This window comes from Ictidomys tridecemlineatus, chromosome 10 (genome assembly GCF_052094955.1).
Source record: "Ictidomys tridecemlineatus isolate mIctTri1 chromosome 10, mIctTri1.hap1, whole genome shotgun sequence".
Lineage (NCBI taxonomy): Eukaryota > Metazoa > Chordata > Mammalia > Rodentia > Sciuridae > Ictidomys > Ictidomys tridecemlineatus.
In genome coordinates this window covers 128,840,902-128,855,239 of record NC_135486.1, presented here as the reverse complement: position 1 = coordinate 128,855,239, position 14,338 = coordinate 128,840,902, and the positions used below count along the sequence as shown (strand labels likewise).

The 14,338-nt window shown below is 44.1% G+C and overlaps 1 protein-coding gene across 1 annotated transcript; it reads right to left on the bottom strand.

The window, feature by feature from the left end:
- Nucleotides 1-492: 492 nt before the first annotated feature.
- On the bottom strand, nt 493-8,207 carry Ndufab1 (NADH:ubiquinone oxidoreductase subunit AB1). Its single transcript, XM_005323751.5, has 5 exons — nt 7,991-8,207; nt 4,144-4,266; nt 2,875-2,962; nt 1,593-1,692; nt 493-654 (listed from the first exon to the last, which is right to left on the bottom strand). The coding sequence occupies exons 1-4, from the start codon at nt 8,156-8,158 to the stop codon at nt 1,601-1,603; spliced, it is 471 nt and encodes a 156-aa protein (XP_005323808.1). The 5' UTR covers nt 8,159-8,207; the 3' UTR covers nt 493-654; nt 1,593-1,600.
- Nucleotides 8,208-14,338: the final 6,131 nt, after the last annotated feature.

Genomic DNA, 14,338 nt, shown 5'->3' with positions numbered 1-14,338 from the left:
CATGTCTTATGACACAACTCAAATCTCATCAAGACCCTGCAGTGTACGTGTTATCTCTACATCAACCCCAAGGAGCTAACACAGGGCACTCGGCTGACGTGTGACAAAGGGACACAATGCCACACTGACCTTCCAGGAAGAAAGAGCGCCTCCCACCCTCCAAAACTTACATTCTATTTATTTGAAAAGAGATCCTTAAGTAAGAGATGAAAAACGATTCCCACATGCCCACAGCAGCTAACATATGATCATCCATTAGTTAATGGAAGTGATAAACAATTTTGTGAAGCAAAAAAGTCCTTTCACCACTCATTCCTGGCACTGAGGAGGGGGAGGGAAACTTATTCCAAGTACACTGCTAGAAAAGCCATGTATTTTTGATAGGCATGAACATCAATGACAAATCAGACAAAACTTTAAAAATATTAGGAAGTTTCAATCTATAAAGGCACTTTATAGACATCATTGAAAAACTGAAGATGAATTAAAGTGTTGGTTTTATAGATTTATTTTCAAAGGGCAGTACACTTAGAGAATTTAAATACAAGTCCAGGAGAACTGCTCTGTCAAGGTCAGTGACGACGCCAGAATGGGTTCTCACTTCTACACACTCCCCAGGATCATCTGAGTCCTCTCTTGGTGAGGAAGAGGGGTCTGGCAATGACAAAGCAAGTTCAGTATTTGTCTCTGGTGTAGTCACCAACTCTTAAATGACATATTGAAGGTGCTAACTCCAGTGTAACTAAATGTTACAGACTCTAATATGGTGTTTTAATTTACAATGTCTTTTGATGACTCTGGAGCCTAAGTAACAACAACTTGCACTTACGGGGAGACTGCTGCACTGGGCATCAGGGAAGCAGCACACACGGCTCGCTCTGCCTTCACACAGGCCCATTAGGGCCTTCGCTCCAGTTTACCTGTCAGGAAACCTGCGCAGCCAAGCAGCCCAGCAGCCCTGCCCAAGACCACCAGGCTGACAGCACATGGTACAGCTGCGAAAAATCTGGGTTACTGACTCCAAAGTCCATCCTCTTACTCAGGAGGCCACCAGGCCATTTAGCTTCCTGGACAGTAGGGCAGGCAGGCCATGGGTGGGCAGTTGATGGAGACAGAGGTCTGTTTCTGGGTTACCTTGCTCAGGGTTTTATGCAGGATTCTTTTTATGAGGATGGCCAACAATCAAGTGAATCCATCCAGGAATGACTGCTCTCAACCTCTTGAGGACAAAAGGTCATCACTAGCATGATGCTTTTTGAATGGCAGGTAAATGAAAGTAGCCTGCTAATTTATTTGTTTGTTTATTTATTTATTTGCGATACTGGGGATTGAACCCAGGGGTGCTCTATCACTAACCTACATCCTCATCCCTTTTCGTCTCAAAGACAGGGTCTTGCTAAGTTGCCAAGGCTGGCTTTGAACTTGCGACCCTCCTTCCTTACCCTCCCAGGTCACTGGGACTATAGGCATGTGACACCACACCCTGAAAATCTCTGTCAAGCATTTCCATCTTTCATTTCTTCTTGAGTCTTGCTTTATTGAAGAACCAGACAAATTCTATGGGAGGACCACATTTCATAAGTCATTTTTACCTGATATTTTATTCATATACATCCTTCTTATCTGCAATGTAATCAACAATTTCTTGTGGACACATTAACTTTTCTGCATCTATATCAGGAATTTCAAACCCTAAAATGAAAAAAATTAAAACAATGTGTGAATGTAGAAAAAGCAAATGCTTTAGAACGGAAAGCACCTAAAACTACCAAAATTCTCCAGCAATCTTGAATCCCATTTAGGTTGTGAGCCTGTGAGGTTTTAGACTGTATGCCCACGTTGAGTCTAAAGGGGTTTTGTTGTGGTGGTTGTTTTAAGGACAGAATTAGATTAACAGAAAACTCCTCCTCTTCACTATACAACTCAATGGTTTTTAGTGTATTCACAAGTCTGTACAGCTATCACTATTATCTAATTCGATAAGAATTAATCTCATCAATCTAATTTCCTCAGAACATTTTTATCACCCCTAAAATAAAACCCAGTGCCCTTCAGTCAGCAGTCACTTCCCATTATCCCTGCCCTAGCAATTGATCTACTGTCTCATAGATTTGCTGGTCACATTTCACACAGTGGAATCATGCAGTGTGTAGTCCTCTGTATCTGGCTTCCTCCATCTACATTGTCCTCAAGGTTAACTCATGAAGTATTATGTTCTTCACTCCTTTTTATGAATGTTTGGATTTTGATAGTTACAATTTACAAAGTGCTCACTTTAGTCCAAATATTATGCAGAGAACCTTACATACAATCTCTAATTCTCACAGCAATCCCAATCTTGAGATGTCTACTATTGTCATCCTCATTTTATAGCCAAGGAAAAGGGCTTTGAGGGATGCAATGCTCAATCCAGACCCAGTACTCTGCCACTAATAAATTAGATCATACCTCGAGTCAACCCGTGAGGAATTTTAACCAAGGCCTGTTCTGCAGAATGGCACAGAAGTCCCTTTGCTTCCTGAATTGAAGTAACTTACTCAGAAATTAGCAAAGAGCTTTATAAAGGTCTCATTTGTACACAAACAGTCCCGAACAAAGAAAATTTGGACCGTGCACGTAAGGTATTATGAAGACCAAGCCAGAGGGTGTACTGTGTCCTCAGCATACCTGTTACTTCTGCCTACCTAGCTGCTGGATCATCAGCGTCTCTACAAGTGAAACTTTTGCCCTTCATCTTGGACCTGTCTTAGGAATCTAAGCCCCTCAGGCCTATTCTGGCCATTCAGCTCCCAGCTTCTAGGATTTCTTTCAGTTTAATCCACCTAAATGAAGAATCAGAATATGCAGATGCAAGACTAAGCCAGTGCGTGTTACCAAACTCGTCTTCCATGGCCATGATAATCTCCACTTGGTCCAAACTGTCTAAGCCCAGGTCTTTCATAAAATGGGAATTTACCGAAAGCTGTAAGAAAGGAACCAAACAAAAAATTGAGTCTGTAAAAGCATTTGCTTCCAAGGTAACAGAGCAATACAATGGCATTTAATCATCATATAGACTTTTTAAAAAATATAGGTCTTAATTAGCATTACGTATTTGATCTACAATGGCAGGTACACACTATGCTTAAAGGTACCTTATTCGACTTTGTTTTAAAGTGGTTAACAACATAAAGCAAATGAAGGCACTCACGTTACATTATCTTACTCTGTGTGTGTGTGTGTGGGGGGGGTACTGGGGACTGAACACAGGAGTGCTCTACCCCTGAGCTACATCCCCAGGCCTTTTTAAGACAATGTCTCGCTAAGTTGGCAGGATTCACCTCAAACTGTGATCATCCCACCTCGGCCTCCCAAGTCACTGAGATTACAGGTTGTGCGCCATCACACTCCAGCTTTTTTTTTTGGGCCACTCTTCTGAATAACATCTGAAGGAGTTTGGTTTTCTTGCTGCCTTACTGACAACTAAGACCCTGCACCTTAGATATAACATTCCCCTTAGGAATAGCACATGGCTTCAGGCCCAGTGGTGTGCACCCATAATCCCAGAGATTCAGGAAGCTGAGGCAGGAGGATTGCAAATTCAAGGCCAACTTCAACTTAGCAAAACCCTGTCTCAAAAATAAAAAGAGCTGGAGATGTAGCTCAGTGGTAGAGAATCCCTGGGTTCAATCCCCAGAACCATATGCATACACAAAATAAAAAATAGCATACAGAGTGCCTAGAATGTGAAAGGCTAATGCCACCAAAAAAAAAAAAACAAGCTGTGCTCTCATACAAAAGATTTAGTTATTTAAAAAGGAATGTATACTACCACTTGTGGCTTTTTTTGGTAGTGGGGGAATTGAATGACAGGGTTTCTCATATGGTAAATGTACCTTCTAGTTCTGATTTCAACCCCAAACCCATTTGTTTTTAAAAATGGGTGAGAGATACACACAAACACATGGAATATATACTTACATAAGCATTGAATATATTCGTAAAGACACAGAAGCTGGTGACACTGGCTGTCTCCCAATGTTAGGGGAGCTGGGTGGCTGGGGACCAGGGAGGCCGTTTACTGAATATCCTTTCAGGACCTTTGAATTTCACACCATGTGCTTAAATATGCTAAAGAGAGAAATTTAACCCACCATCAATTACCTTTTCTGGATCAATCTTGTCATAGAGTTTCAGGACATACAAAACACGGTCCTTGATTCCCTCTAACGTCAAAGGGGGTGCATCACTATACTGGCGGCACAATTGTGTAACTCTCCCTGGAACCTAGAGCAAAGGCAGGAAGGAAACACGGCCGTGAACCCAAAATGCCTCTAAATAAATGCACAAGTAAGTCTACAGGTATCTTTCACAAGGCTTTTGGGACCATATAGAACCCACATCATCTGATTCTAATTGTGGCCATGGTACCAAGTCACAATACTGGACAGTCTCAGAAACCCTAGCAATAAGCAGCATCAAAATGGGCCTGGGGAGGAGGTGGTTGGTGGGGGCTGGGGTTGTGGCTCAGCGGTAGAGCGCTTGCCTAGCACGTGCAAAGAGCTGGGTTTAAGCCTCAGTACCACATAAAAATAAATAAATAAAAGGTATTAAAAAAAAAAAGGCTAGGGATGTGGCTCAATTAAGTGCCCCTGGGTTCAATCTGTGGTACAAAATAAAATAAAATAAAAGGAAAAAAAAAATGGGCGTATTTCCCCTCAAAGCCAGGCCTTGCCTCTCTGCCTCCTGGGTTCAGTGCTCAGGTTCTGGATGTTCATCACTGTTCAGTGAGACTCACTACCACTAAAATCGTCAAGGGCCTGCAGACACAGCAGCCTGTTTCCCCATGGCCTCGCCAACATCCCAGGGCCTCTACAAGGCACTGCAGCTTTAGTAGCCAGGTGTGAATCAAAATAACCCAAGACAGACCTGTCATGGTACACTCATGAACCTACTGAGAAACAGGGAAAAAATTAAGAAAAAAATGATATGAAGAGGAATTAATGCTGAAGAAAGGGGAAAAGAGAAGAGGGAGACCACCAAGTGCCCAGGGCCCAGAAGTAAAGTAAGCAGCTAGTAGGTACTGTCCGTACACAGCTACCCATGCGACCCACTGGGTGTCAGCATCAACCCAAGCATCACTGGGAAGTGCTTACAGAGGCCAGTTTGGTGCCATGGGATTAAATTAAATTTAGCTGTTTGGGGTTGGGGATGTAGCTCGGTTGGTAGAGTGCTTGTCTTGCATGCACAAGGCCTTGGGTTCAATCCCCAGCATCACTAGTAATAATAACAATAATAATAATAATAAATTTAGCTGTTTGGACTCTGGAAAGTTACTTAGCCTTTGTGTTTCTCAGTTTCTTTACCTGTAAGATGGGGATAAACAACAGTACCATGCTCACAGGACTGCTGGGAGGCATCAGTGAAGTGAAAGAAAGGGCTCTGACCTCTGTCTGGCGTGTGCAACTCAGTAGGAATAACTTAGGGTTATCTACAAGGATCTTGAGGACAACCTGCCACTGTGATGCCTTCGCTGCGGTGATGCCCCAAAATACTAGATGCTGTTTTTTCCCTTTCAGTCTCTTTACTCATCTTTTTTTCTTTTGGGGACTGGGGATTAAACCCAGGAGCACTTTACCATTACATCCCCAGCCCATTTTCTTTTTCCAGACAGGATCTCAGTAGGTTGCTGAGGATGGCCTTGAACTTGCAATCCTCCTGCTTGGGACTCATGAGTGGCTGGGATTACAGGCATGCACCACTGTGGCCTGGATTCTTTATTGATTTCCTATCGTTAAATCAGGCTATGGTGCCGTCCTGAGTATTTGACACACAAGATGTCTTTGAGCTCTGACAGTAACCTTATGAGATACTTGGTACTATCACTCCCCATTACAGTTGAGGAAGCTGAGGCAGAGAATGGCTATAATCTTGCCTCAAGTCCAGCCACATAACTTCTTGGAGAGTCTTACTGTTCCTTGTTGCAAGATCTCAGCTTAGAGAATGAGCAAGCACCTCCCCAACAGCCAACACCTTCCCTAAGACCTACACTTAACAATTATATGCAACAGAAATTGCCTCTCCTTGACATCAGGGAAGGCACTATTTGCAGGAAGAGTGAGTCCTCTGGAGTAGTGACTCAAACTGATCAGTTTCCATCAGGATCCATCTTATTTTACTGGGGTCCTCCTCTGCCTGAGGGAAATGCAGAGGAAGCTAAGGAAATGACTATAAATCCCGCTCTACAACCTGCCCCTGAACAGCTTTGTCCAAGTAGCCCAGACATCTCAAACTCAGCTGTTGAAATAAACTTCATACATGTCTCAAAACTCTGGCTGCAGACCTCCAGCCATCTAGGAGTCTAGCCAGGAACCTGAGGGTCAACCTCCACTCTTTCCACTCTCACCATCACATTAAGTCACCCAGCTTGGCAGAGTGGGAGGAAAGGCTCATTCCTTCAACAAACCTTGCTAATTATTCTCTCCCAGTGACCTCAGCATTCTCAATACCTAACTTAACTGTTTGTCCATATCTTTGAATAAACTTAATCAAAACCACTTTGTAAATATAAATACAATGGTTCCTCTGCTGTGTATGTAAACCAAGAAGAGGCAGTACATTATCTTCAAGAGCCTTGCTTATTCAAAATATGGTCCAAGGGCTACCAGCAGCAGAATTCATGAGAATTCCATGGAAATGAAACCCCTCAGGCCCCTTCCCAGCCCCTCTGGATCAGAAGCTGTATTTTAATCCAGGTGACCTGTATGCCCAATGAAATTTGAGAATCAATGCTGTAAGACGAGGATAATCATGTCACATTTTGCCTTATGCTGAAATCAGTCTCAGGACCCAAACACTCAGCAACTATACTACTGCGCTTTTAGCCCCCAACTTTAAAATGACATTTACCTTTTGATATAGCCAAGAGGACACTGCCCAGTGAATTATTAATCCATTACACTGTCAGTGAATCTCAGCATTAGCTGCACAAAAGAATCACTGATTCTAGATTCTGACTTGGCCTGGGCATCCGTATTTTTTATTGTAACATGCAGTCCTGATTGAAACCACTATTACAGGAAGCCCATCAGCTTGAAAAGGGGTTTCTCAACTTGACCTTGGGAGTCTTTAAAGCTGTAATTTTTTTTTTGTTTTTTGGTGCTGGGCCTTATGCATGTGAGGCAAGCACTGTACCACCAACTGAGTTATATCCCCAGCCCTAAAGCAGTAATTCTTAATCTTGGATGCACTTCAGAGTCATATGGGGAGCTTAAAAACAAAACTGAACTGCCATGTCAGGGTCCCATTCCAGAGAACTAAATCATATGAGGAGTGAGAGGAGGGTCAAGGGATTTCTTTTTTTTTTCTAGTTACCTAGGTGATCTGAGCGTTCAGCTAGGGCTGAAAACCACTGCCTCGCGTTGCAACCTCACATTCACTTCATCAGATAGGAAAGCTACTTTACCTGTTCGCTATCCTTACTTCCAGAGGGTCAAAAAACAGGTAAACAACGGTGCCAGTGAGGGAAATTAAGACAGAAATCCAGGAAAAAGAACTACTCTGAAGGAGGCTGCCTCTCTGCACCCTATCTTTACTCTCCCCCTAGAAAGTGATGGCGGTATTTATCATGGTGACCACAACTAACAGCGACCAGTGTTTTGATGGCTGACCAAACAGGTGCCCTGCCTGCATTATCTCAACGAACCCTCGCTGCCACTCCACCGCCCCGCCGTTCAGCCCGGGGCTCGGCGAGGCGAGGAGACCAGTTCCGCGGGGGCAGCCGGCGCGGGAACCCCGGGTGCGGGGGAGTCGGCTCTGAAAGCAGTCACCAAGTCGCCGGCCTCCCGCAGGGGCCCACCAAACACGGGTCGGCGGCGGGGCTGGGGAGCCCACCAAGGCCCCCCGGGTCACCTGCTTGCAGCTGGCACGGTCCGGATGCCCGCTACCCCCTGACCTCCAGCGACCGGATCCCTGACCCCTGCCAAACCCCGGCAAAGTCACCGCGAGTCACCTGCGTGAGCACTAAGGCTAGCTGTGTAGTCCCGGGCCACGTCCGGTTCCCCGCGGGACACAAAGCGGTGCTGAGCGGCCGGGCCAGGGCGGGAACGGGGACACGAGGCAGCGGCGCGAAGGCCGCAGGCAGGCGGCGGACACAGGAGGAAAGGACACGAGCCGCCATGGCTACGCCGACCCAGGATGCACTGCGCCGCAGCCTCAGGCCCAGATTTTGTCCTCGCTACGCACAGAGCGGCGCTGTCTGGCGCCGCCGGCGGTAGCGGCCCCTAGCGGCCCCTGGCGGCACTGCGCCCTCGAAGCCGCGCAGCCCTGCTGTCCAAGTGCTAATGGCACATATGCGGTCTTCCCTTGAATGCTAGTCCTTCATGCTAGAAAGGTATTTGGTTTTATTTCTTCTCTGAAAATTCTGAAATACATTTATTTAAAAGTTGTGATGCCACAGTTCTTCCATAGGCATTTAAATTTAATAGTTTGCAACAGTTCAAAAAGTGAGAATCAATTTCAATCCATAACTAAGACTAATAAATGTAAGGTATAGGCTACAACAATATACATGTCTTAAAAAGTGCCAGGCAACATATAAGTAATATTGTTAACAAAAGTGGGTAAATTAGCCGGGCTTGGGGCCATAGGCCTGTAATCTCAGCAACTCAGGAGGCCAAGGCAGGAGGATCACAAGTTCAAAGCCAGCCTCAGCAACTTAGTGAGGCCCTGTCTCTAAATAAAATATAAAAAGGGATGGGATATGGCTCAGTGGTTAAGTGCCCCTAGGTTCAATCCCCAGCTTAAGGAAGGAAGGAAGGAAGGGAGGGAGGGAGGGAGGGAGGAAGGAAGGAGGGAAGGAAGGAAGGAAGGGAGGGAGGGAGGGAGAGAGGAAGGAAGGAAGGAAGGAAGGAAGGGGGGAGGAAGGAAGGAAGGAAGGAAAGAAGGAAGGGGGGGAAGGAAGGAAGGAAGGAAGGAAGGAAAGAAGGAAGGAAGGAAAGAAGGAAGGAAGGGTAATCTTAGCTATTTAGGAGAGTAAAGTGGAAGGATGGTAAGTTCTAGGTCAACCTTAGCAACTTAGTGAGACCTGTCTCAAGATAAGATAAAAAGGGCTGGGGATGTAGCTCAATGGGACAGTACTTGTTTAGCATACATAGCAGACACTTGAGTTCAACTCTCAAAACTGGAAGAAAAAAAATAAAAAGAAAAACCCAAAAGAGGTGAGTGGATTTGGGAAGTTTATGCTAATTTGAACATATATCTCAGCTAGGAGCCTAAGGAAATTGATTTAAATTGAAGCACACTGCCATGGTGAACAATCCAAAAATTCCTTTAGTTTCATTTTTCCAAGTAAAATGAAATATATCATCTTTGAAATAAAATGCATTGTATGAGCCCATTATGATAAAATTATTCCTATTTATTCATTCACTAAAACGTTGAGTCTCTATAATGAGCTTATTATTGAGGCCATAGCAATGAGCAACCCAGAGAGACAGTCTATTCTCACAGAGTTTTACATTCTGGTATAAAAATAAAGACAATAAACAAAAATATGTGAAAACAAGGCAGTACTATTCATAATAGCCAAGATATGGAGTCAGTGTTGGTGTCCAGCAACAGATAGGTAAAGAAAATGTGGCATCCATACACAACAGGATATTATTCAGCCATAAAAAGGATGAAATCCTGTCCTCTGCAGCAACCTGGAGGACATCATGTAAGTGAAATAAGCCAAGCACAAAGTCACAGATGCTCTCGTTCATAGGTGGGAGCTAAAAAAGTTGATTTCATAGAAAGAGAATAGAATAGTAGTCACTAGAAATAAAGAAGGGGCCAGGGTAAGAAGGACAGAGAGATGTTGGATAATAGGTACCAAATACAGTTAAATAAGTTCTAATTATATTTTTGCTTTCCTGAACCATCTTTCTTAGTCTCCCAGCACCACCATGCCCAGTTTACTGCTCTGCATATTAAGCGATTGTTTTTTTTGTTGTTGTTGTTGTTTGTTTTTTGGTCCCAGGGATTGAACCCAGGTGTGCTTAACCACTGAGCCACATCCCCGGCCCTTTTTATTTATTATTGTGAGACAGCGTCTTGATCAGTTGCTTAGGGTCTCACTAGTTGCTGAGGGCTGACCTTGAATTTGGGATCCTGCTTCAGCCTATTAAGTTGCTGGGATTACAGGCATGGGCCACCTCAACAGGCTTTCTTAAGCCATTGGAAGAGCACTTGTATTACGAATTTGGAGTAACTGCCCAGGCTCCATTTTAAGTGGCAGTACTCCATTCCTGCTGAAAACTGGCTCCAAAAAAAAACTCTGCCTGGAGTTCTATGATCAAGGCCCTGATCTCTTCACAGAACCTATCCAGTATTTCTGTTCTGTATCTCAGAAGTGATTTCAAACACTCATAGTCTAGTATGTGAATGAAATCTGTTGTGCTGTAATAAGAATGTGGGGCCACCTATCATCCCAGCAACCTGCCATCTTCGGTGGTTTAGTTCCTAAGCAACATAGCGAGACCCTGTCTTAAAATAAAAAAATAAGAAGGGCTAGGGGTGTGGCTCCCCCTGCCCTTGAGAATGTGCAGTCTTCCCATGCTCCGATTTGTGAGAACTTGAAGTGAACTCACCCCCTCTCACGATGTTACATCCCATGGTATCAGAGCCCACGTGGAAGTTATGTCAACTCCTGGACTTCAAAGTACACCTGAACCCACGAGTTCTGACAGACACTGTGAAAACCCAGGCTGGGTGGCAGGTGGAACCTTCAGCCGCTTCTCCCAATGCCAAGAGCTCAGGCTGGGACAGAACCTGGGGCCTGAAGCCAACCCCTGCCCAGGCCTCTGGCCTCTGAGAAGCTTCTTGTCACATATTTGGGCTGCTTTGCTCAGGCCAGTTTTTCCTGAGAACAGGTTGCTTGTATAAAGGTGCACCTTGAACTTCAGTCAGACTTGACTTTCCCCACAGGCCTGCTTCCACCCTAGCTAAGCAGTTAGACTCTAATTATTTTGGAACACACATGATTAATAAATCTCACCTACTAAAGTATATTTCCTGTGAGATTTGTTCTCATTTTTCTCTCTTTTGAAACATATGAACCTAAGAAAAAAAAATTCTCTTTGTATGGCAGTAGATCCCTGTGACTCATAAAATCATATTTTAATCATCTCCTTCTTTTAAGCCTATGTTACATTTAATACTAGGGTCACACATAACAAATCACCTCTTATTTAAATCATATAATTGGGGAGAGTTCCTTTACCCTCCAGCAAATAATGAAGAGAAAATGTTTACATGGTTTGTAAAGTAAAAGGTCCAACCTTAAGATTCTCCTTCGTGTTTGGAGAAGCTTTAACAAAGAACATTGATGCCTTTCGGTAGCACTTCCATCACAAGATGGATGGGCATAGTGGCACATGCCCATAACCCCAGAGAATCAGGAGGCCGATGCAGGAAGTTTGAGGCCAGTATGGGCAATTGAGTGAGATCCTATCCTAAAATTTAAAAAATAAATAAATAAAAAGGGCTGGGGATGTTGCTTAGTGGTAGGTGCTCCTGGGTTCAATCCCTAATACTCCCTCACCCCCCAAAAAAGAAAGGCTGGATGAATGGATGGACAAGCATGAATGCCATCACCCGTCATTCCTCCCTTTTTCTAGCCCGTCTGTACTTCTGTCTCAGCCCCTCTGTTGTCCCTGAGACCCTGCATCACCAGTCCTCTCTTCCTCTTTAAACTTTCTTTTATCTGGATCTTTCCCCTGGGCCCCTGAACACGCTTAAGTTATTTAGTTCATTTATTTATATGCGGTGCTAAGAATAGAACCCAGGGCCTCTCACGTGCTAGGCAAGTGCTCTACCACTGAGCCACAACCGCAGCTTCTCCAGTTCACTCTTTAAAATTCACTCAACTGGCTCCTACCTCTGACCTGAATGTTCTGTGAAGCTCACTACTACATCTGAGATGGCCAACACCAACTGATAAGAGTCTCTTTGGCAATTCATTTCCTGCCTAGTTTTTATGGCTGTACTTCCTCTGCTCATTTAAAGGCTGGTTCTGAAATTTGTCCTTGACCTACTCTTGACTTTGATTCACTCCAGAGACTTTAACTCCCACCTGCATCCAGCCAGGCCTCTCCTCTGAGATTCACAGTCCTACATCCAGGTGTCTAGTCAACATTCCTAGTGGATGATCTGTAAGCATCTGAATTAATTCTCACAGTCCCTTTTGTCTTTTTTTGTACCAGGGATTGAATTCAGGGGCATTCGACCCCTGAGCCCCATCCCCAGCCCTATTTTGTATTTTATTTAGAGGCAGGGTCTCGGCGAGTTGCTTAGTGCCTCCCCATTTCGGAGGCTGGCTTTGAACTCCTGCCTCAGCCTCCCGAGCCACTGGGATGACATGCGTGCACCACCTGTGTCTCTATTTCATTGTCACCCACTAAGCCAGAATTTTAAGACTCCTTCATTTCTCACATAATCAGTCACTCACTTAGTCCGGCCCATTTCTTTTCCCTCCTAAATCTTCCATTTCTTCTGTTTCATTTCCACTGTCTCTACCATAGGTCAGTCCCTCCTAGTGTTCCCCTGCCTCCGCTCTTGGCCTCCAAAAAAGTCCATTAGCTACTCTGTAGCTAGAGTAGGACGTCATCTCCTCACTGCTCAGACCCTGGAGTGCAGAACAAAGGGCTGGTTTGTTCACAGTCCTCACAAGGCTGCTGGCTACCTCTATCGCTTCCTAACTCCATTCTTCACAATGTCATTCTCCAGCAATCCTGATCCCTCCATCCTGTCCTTCTGCCCGAGGCACCCTTTGTTTCTGCTGTGCCTGATTATCCCACAAGACTCGGCTAAGTTGTCACCCTACTTAGTTTCTTGGTTGTGCCTTTGAGCTTCCATAGTACCTGAAATGTAACAGTACTTGTTACTTTGTCACAGTCCCCAATGCTATAGGGAACGGGCCTTACAACACTCATTTTTATACCCGTAGTGTCAAGTGTGTACTGTTCGTTCAGTAGTTACTGGACTGGAATCACTGCTTAGCTCTACTGTTTTATTTTTTGCAAAACTGGGGACTCAACCTAGGGGTGCTGGAGTACTGAACTACAGCCCCAGCCTTTTATTTTTGAGACAGGGTCTCACTAAATAGCTGAAGCTGGCCTCAAAACTTGGCAATCCTCTTGCCTCAGCTTCCCAAATTGCTGGAATTATAGGCATGCCACCTTGTCCAGTTCCACTCATTTTTTCTTAACTCGTTTTTTGTAGTGTACAGGATTGAACTCGGGGCCTCCTGCATGCCAGGCAAGTGCTTTACCACTGAGCCACATCCCCAGGCCAGTTTCAGTAACTTTTTTTTTTTTTTTAAAGCCAATGAATATTTTTTTTTTTTTAAAGAGAGAATGAGGAGAGAGAGAGAGAGAATTTTTAATATTTATTTTTTAGTTCTCGGCGGACACAACATTCTTGTTGGTATGTGGTGCTGAGGATCGAACCTGGGCCGCACGCATGTCAGGCGAGCGCGCTGCCGCTTGAGCCACATCCCCAGCCCAAGTTTCAGTAACTCTTAATTCAAGTTTCTCAGGGGTTCTTGAGTAAATTAAATGCTTTTGAAAAACCATTATCTATGATCTGCTAGTGAATGAACTAGAGTTCCGTTATGCACAGGAAAGTTGTGTTTTATGTAAATGGATCAAAGGGTATAAATGCAGTAAGAAAAATCACTACAGTGAATATTAAAAATGTCTTTTAAAAAATGAACTCAAAGAATACCATGTAAATAACTAAAGTAGCTTGAGATAAAATTTCCAATGATACCAACATATTAGCGCCTTAAAAATTTCTGTCAGACCACTTAGGCAAAGGTGAAGGCAATGAACTTAGGAAAGTTATGTCATTGGCTCAAAAATGACTCTAGAGATAATGCAGGCACTGGGACTAGGGAACCAGGGATCAGGCTCAGTGGTAGAGTACTTGCCTAGCATGCCTGATGCCCTGGGTTAGATCCCCAGTACTCAAAAAAAAAAAAAAAAAAAAAAGTACATGTGAGAATCAAAAAACAGTATTTCCAAATTAATAGATTTGTATCACTTTTAGTATATTTGTGAAAGTAAAATAATACAAATAGCATAAAAAGTATACTGCAGGGGCTGGGGATGTGGCTCAAGCGGTAGCGCGCTCGCCTAGCATGCGTACGGCCCGGGTTCGATCCTCAGCAGCACCACATACCAACAAAGATGTTGTGTCCGCCAAGAACTAAGAAAAAATAAATAAATGTTAAAATTCTCTCTCTCTCTCTCTCTCTCTCTCTCTGTCCCCCTCTCTCTCTCACTCTCTCTTAAAAAAAAAAAAAAAAAAAAAAAAA